Source organism: Raphanus sativus, chromosome 2 (assembly GCF_000801105.2).
Source record: "Raphanus sativus cultivar WK10039 chromosome 2, ASM80110v3, whole genome shotgun sequence".
In the NCBI taxonomy this organism is placed as follows: domain Eukaryota; kingdom Viridiplantae; phylum Streptophyta; class Magnoliopsida; order Brassicales; family Brassicaceae; genus Raphanus; species Raphanus sativus.
The window spans coordinates 6,376,153-6,382,736 of NC_079512.1; the positions used below are offsets into that span (position 1 = coordinate 6,376,153).

The window sequence follows — 6,584 nt, forward strand, 5'->3', positions numbered from 1 at the left end:
GAGTGCAGAGGAATCTTTGAATCATGTATTCTTTGAATGTCTTCCAGCGCGGCAAATATGGGCATTATCAACTATACCAACAAATCCAAATGTTTTCCCTTCAGAATCATTGTTTACTAACATAGATCATTTATTCTGGAGAGTTTTACTCAAGATGACTGATCATCAGTTTGCATGGATCCTATGGTATATTTGGAAAGTAAGGAACATCAAGGTTTTTAGTAACATGGATGTTGATGCGAGGGATACACTAAAGCTGGCTGAAACGGAATCTACTATGTGGGCTGTGGCCCAAGAGTTGACTATCCGACATTCCATACCACCGCAAGTACATCAGCCTCTCTCAATTCCAGGGAAATGGTGCTTCACAGATGGTTCGTGGAAGGATAATGACTCTTTCTCGGGACAAGGATGGTTCAGTACCCTGGAAATTTATGAGGGATTAATGGGGGTAAGAAATGTTCGGGCAAGTATGTTTCCCCTTCACTCGGAGGTAGAAGCAATGATTGGAGCAATGAATGTATGAAGAATTTACGCTAGTTTTAGGTTACGTTTGCAACGGATTGTTCTCAGTTGGTGAAGATGGTTTCGGAACCAGAAGAGTGGCCGGCGTTCGCAAATTATCTGGAGGATATCAGGAGCTTAAAAAGTAGTTTCCATAGCTCACAGCTCATTCATGTACCAAGGACGACAAATTCAAGGACGGATCGTTTAGCACGCAGTGCCAGACAACAATCGTCTTTTGTTATTCACATGGTGCCGAGCTACCAGTTTGATGTATGGAATCAACATGAGTCTGTATGTTTGATGACAAAAAAAAAAGTAAAGTTTTTGATCTAGATAATTTTATAATTTTTAAACAACTGATTTAAGGAAAAAAAAGCATAAAAATAAGATTGGAGATTTAAGGGGAAGGGTAAATCAAATTACGCAGAGACTAACTGGGAAGAAAAGTTATAAACAAAACATGTCCACATTTCACCAATTAAACACCATCAATAAAATTTAATTAAATTTTGTTCATTCCATCACTCTATAGATAATAAAAAAAAAGTTCAATACTAAAAAGTGGATTTGCATAAGATAAAAACAATTAATAATTTGAAAATCTTTTATAACTATTTTGATACTTATTTTTATAATAGATTATCATATTTATATATATTAGAATAAACATTTAAAGATATAATAAAATTTAAACAAATAACCGGCCCGGACTGGCCGGCCCAAATTTATTATAAACAACACCGCTAATTTTTTGTTAAAAATAGAATCATTGACATAAATTTTTATAAGGTGATCAATTTATTATTGACAACACCGCTAATTCTTTGTTAAAGACAGAATGGTCCGTCATTAATCATAGATATAATAGTTTCATATTTTACACTCCTTTGTTCTAGAAAACAAGATTTTTAGATTTTTTGTTGTTCAAAAAATTTTATATTGTAAGGTACTTTTTATGCTTTTAAGAAATATTGATCTGTTGAACAAAAATAAATATTGATCTAAAATATATGGACTGATTAAATATTATTGGTTAATAGTTACTGAAAATGTAATAAATATAGATAGTAAATTTAATTGTAAACATTCATTATATTCTTAGTATATGAGAATGTTTAAAAATAAATATTTAATGGACGCAATGAACAATAAAAAAAAAAAATTTTGTCAGCCAATGTAGAATAATAAATCATAAAAAATGAATGAGTCAAGATCTATATGATGCATTGAATTTTTTTTTGTTTAGAAGTATATTATTTATCTATGGATGGATATTAAAGTATCAAAATTGTGTTTGGGTGTATTCAGAATTTTGAGATTTGAGATTTAAACTCAGTTTCAGATATTCAGAAGTTTTTGTCCGGATCTGGCTCGTATTTAAATAGATGAACTAAAAGTTAGTTATATAATGTTATATTATGTATATAATCATTTTAGATAATATATTGTTGTGAGTTTCAAAATAAATAAGAATAATATATGATTGTAGATATAAAATTCAACATATGTTGATAATTTGATTTGGTAAAAATATTACATAATTTTCAAATAATAATCCGTTTTAACGATGAATAGTAACTTATTTAACTGAAAGCATTTAAAAACAAGGTTAATTTACCAATTTAATATATTTTTGTCATACTTAATATATTTTTGTCATACTTAATTCTTATAGCACTTTATTTTAATAAAATATAGACTAAGTTCTAAAAACATAATTGTTTTTAATAATATTAATGCTAATTAAAAATAATAGAAAAATTGTATTACTAATTAATTAATGCATTATTTCACAAAAAATATTTAAAATTGTTAGTAGGATTTCGTTAGACTTTTTCTCAATATATTTTGCTATAATTAAAAAATTTAAATTTATAATTACGATTGATTTATTATTAATCTTTATTTTATTATTAAGATTTTCAAAAAAATTATACATTTGATTAAATAGCAAATGAATGTTTTTTGAGAATTAAATATTAGTCTATTATAAAAATTTACATATTAACCAGTAATTTAATGAGATTTTAAATTAATAAAATTAAATAGATATAATTTAAATAATTTAATTTTAAGAATATTTTTAATATATTAAAATGATTATTTAAAATATTTAATAGTAAAAATAATTTTATTTATTTATTCCTTCATCGTTCTTCTTTAATTCTAAAGAGAAAAAAATGTTTTATATTTCATTAGATGAATTAGTATAAATGAATTCAAAGAAAAATATATGTGAATACTAAATTTAAATGATGTAAATCATGAGTAATATTATATGTTATCTTATTTGTTTTTTTTTCTGGTCAACTATCTTATTTGTTTTCTTTGAATATGTTACCAAGTGAAGCTTTAGTCACCCAATTCTTTGGTTTCCATGCAACATTGAAGCATGATCATTCGGTTCAAGGATTTTTTTTTGGTAGGTTCATTCGGTTCAAGGATTGAACTTGTGTTCAGTTCTTTTCAGTTTTAAATTTCTATTAAGATATATATATATATATATACACACAATTTTTAGTTTAACTATTTACATTATTTAATATATATATTTATTCAAAAACCAAGAAACACTAATACAATTTAGATTTAGTTCAGTTTAGGTCTTTTATACATAAATCATTGAAAGCAGTTAATATTATCTAAGAAATCTAGCAAAATTATTCAAATTATAATATATATTTTTAGTACTAATTAATTACTTGATTGTCGTTGGAAAATTAATTTGATACATATACTCAAATATTTTAATCCATTTTAGTATTTATGTTTAAATTAAATTTTAGATAATATAGTTTCTTTTTGTTATAGTTTATTTTTTCAGTTACCAATAATTTAACTAAACTTCTAAGAAAATCAAAAGCATGAACTACGCCCAAATCTACCAGTGATATTAGTTTCCTTTTATTTTAGTATATTAAAGATTTTTTTTTTGCTAAATTTAGATATAGATATAAGATTTTTTAAAAATATATCTTTACGATAACTTGAAGATTTATGCCAAAAGAATAGATTCATATCTAAACTAAAAAAAAAAACTAAAGAAATCTTGTATAATCAGGATTTTCCCGGATATTAAGAATTTTGTGGCGAGAGCGCGTGTGAACCACGTCCTGAGATTCTAGGCGGGCCATGATAGATGCATGACTCATGCGCCATTAATGTTAAACATTGCCAAAACTTCTACCATGTCCCCCCCACAACAATACTATGCTAATATTCATTTTCCTTATAAAATTAACACATTGTAACGCAAAATAAAAGAGAGTCAAAACTGTTATGGTTAGTTCTGTAAAAAACGGAAGGTACATTAACTATTTTAGTTGGTCAATGAATGTGAATAGGCTATAAATTAGTAAAGATTAACTTGCAGAATAATACTAAATTTCTAATTGGCTGTTACTGAATATTTCATTCCCATTTTTGTCGCTCTTTCGTTTTGACCATCACTAAAAAAAAGTGTATATATATGTAAAGCATAACACAAAGAGCGTGACATAGCTTTCTTCAGAGCAAGAAAAAAAACTGAAACAAGAGAATCACAGCAAAAACAAAAGGTTAATAAATAAATATTTTACTTGTGTGTTTCCAATAAGTTTATTAAAAGAATCGTTTTTTTCTTCTTCTTCTTCATCTGGAGATTTGCGTCGTCTCTCTCTAACGTATTATAAAAATCGAGTTTTTATTTAACATTTTATATATAAATCAAAGAAAAATCTCATCCCCAGATTTCTAATCTTTCTCTAGGGTTTTAGCTGTTTGGGTTTTGTTTTAATTTTGGTTTCTCACTTCTTGTTACTGTTTTGTCTTAACGAAGAACAGGAAGAGTGAAAACTTTGGGTTTCGTGAGAAAGAACCTCGTTAAAGCGTTTGTGAACGCGCGATTTTATGTCGGCTGGGTTTGAATCAAAAGCTCTGATTTCATCTCTGATTAACAACAACATCTCTTGTCCGATTCCATCATCTGCTTGTTCGAACTCTGGTCTGGCAAACTCTCTTCACTTCTGCTCTAATAAGCAGAGGCTTGTTCTCGAGATTCCCTCTCTTTCCATGCGCTTAAGGCCCAAAAGGTATCACCTTTTTCCATCATTTTTCGACCCTTTAAAGAGAGATCTAAACCCATGTTTGGTTTTCTTGTCTCAGGACTTGTTCTGGCGTTGAAGTGTTCGGTGGTTTTCACATAAAGCAGCAAAAGTTCTCTTTTTTCATAGTTCGCTGAGTTTTTTTTTAATTAGTTTTATTACAGAGAGTTTTGAGTGATTCTGTTCTGTTTTTGTGTTTCTTCTTCTGGGGTGTTTTTGAGGATTTGGGGTTTTGTGTTAACGACAAGAATGGTAGCGATTAGGAAACGTGTTATGAAGAAGAAACCAAAGAGTGAGTCCAATCCTCAAGAAACCCAACTTTTCTCGAAAGTGAGGATCATCGTCTCCGATCCCTACGCAACTGATGATTCCTCCAGCGACGAGGAGGACGAGATGAACCCTAGGCCTCGTCCCGTGAAACGCATTGTCCGTGAGATTAACTTTCCACCTCGTGATGACGAGCCATCTTCTCTGTGTTCTTCAGGGGTTACTACTAAAACCTCCACCAGCAAGAGAGCGTCGTCCGCGGCGGCGGCTAGGCTGGCTGCTTCTCGTGCTAGGTTGGTTAACAAGCCCGTTGGCGTTAGGCTGAGGAAGTGGGGGAAGTGGGCCGCTGAGATAAGACATCCCATCCTCAAAACGAGGAGATGGTTGGGTACTTTTCTTACTCAAGAAGATGCTCATCAGGCTTATAAAAAGAAGAGGAGAGAGTATGATGAACTTCTCGGCATCGTTGTTGATCCCGTCCCTGCTGTGTCCGTGGAAGATGCTAAACCTGATGATGGCTCTTCAACTACGGAGCAAGACACTCCCGATTCAGCTCTTAAAGAAGAGATCAAGATCTCTACAAATGATGGTGTTGATGATTTGAGCAAAGAATTGTTGCTTGATTTCAACTTTGCTGATCTACAGATTCCTGATCTTGGGTTCTGTAATGATGGTGGTGGACCAATGGGTGGTGGTGGGAATGAGCTTGGTTTAGACTTTGATTGTTTCTTCACTGATGATCAGCTTGATGATTTTGGTTTGCTTGATGATATTGGATTTGAAAACAGTGGTCCGAGTGCGTTGCCGGATTTCGACTTTGCAGATGTTGAGCTTGACCTGTCTGGCTCGAGTTTCCTGGATCATTCCTCGCCCCTCAACATCACTTGCCCCATGAAAAGTTTTGCGACTTGAAATAATAGTTTGAGTTTTATGTTTTTTTTTGCTTTGGGTATCTTTGATAAAGACATACAAAGAAGAGAAGTGTATGTTCCGGAGAGGGTAAGATCGTAAGAACAATAAGTAGCCGGGTTTTGCCTTTAGGAGTTTTGGTTTATTTAATTTTTTGTTCTAGAGGTGAAGATAATAAAAGTATTGAATGGTTAAAGGCTTTAATGATTCAGAACTGTTTTTACTTTTACTTCTATAAGTTTGGGTTTTGAAATTGTGCTTTTTTAGTGCCGTCCAAAGTTTTTGAGAGTATGAATATCATCACTACTACATTCAAAGAATCTCTTTAGTGTTTAATTTGTTGTTTCATTCGTTGTGTTCTTAATGGCATCTGTTTCTGTTCATATCCCCTTCTTACCTGTAGAGGTTTTAATTATGACGTGTTGCGTTTTTAAAGAATGTGATAGAAAGTGACAACTCATCAAAACTTGGTGGCCAATTTTCTTCACTGCTGATTCGCCGCGCCATCACAAACTCCAAACTCTTTTCATTTCCATCTTTTTGTTATACTCCTATTAAATCAAATTTAGTTGACGACAAAAATGAAAACAAATGTCAAAGAATTAAAAGCTTTCTCTCTCTAGACCAAACGCTCTGCCCTCTCACTACAAACAAATCGTGTTCTCTGCTTCCGGCCGCCGGTTCTGGCTCCAACAGCCACCGCCGGTCCGGCTCCCTTTGTTTTCTCTTTTGCTTCTATGTTTGCATGTAGTCTTCGGCGAGGAAGGGACAATCTCGTTCCTTTATCTTTCGTTTTCTTCGGCGCCGGGATGTTGAGGC

The 6,584-nt window shown here is 31.7% G+C and overlaps 1 protein-coding gene across 4 annotated transcripts; it reads left to right on the top strand.

Moving 5' to 3' along the window:
- Positions 1–3,935: 3,935 nt before the first annotated feature.
- LOC108831131 (ethylene-responsive transcription factor ERF118) lies at positions 3,936–5,969 on the top strand. 4 transcript variants are annotated; one of them, XM_018604696.2, is made up of 3 exons: positions 3,936–4,064; positions 4,330–4,577; positions 4,651–5,969. In XM_018604696.2, exon 3 carries the CDS (start codon positions 4,839–4,841, stop codon positions 5,766–5,768), a length of 930 nt encoding a protein of 309 aa, XP_018460198.2. In that variant the 5' UTR covers positions 3,936–4,064; positions 4,330–4,577; positions 4,651–4,838; the 3' UTR covers positions 5,769–5,969. The 4 variants fall into 4 exon arrangements, with proteins under 4 accessions (XP_018460198.2, XP_018460199.2, XP_056852152.1 ...); XM_018604697.2 differs by having other exon boundaries at positions 3,945–4,064; positions 4,325–4,577; XM_056996172.1 differs by lacking the exon at positions 3,936–4,064 and adding an exon at positions 4,114–4,169.
- Positions 5,970–6,584: the final 615 nt, after the last annotated feature.

Excerpts from the sequence above, each read along its gene's own strand:
- LOC108831131 (XM_018604696.2), top strand. The coding sequence starts at position 4,839 with ATGGTAGCGATTAGGAAACGTGTTATGAAGAAGAAACCAAAGAGTGAG.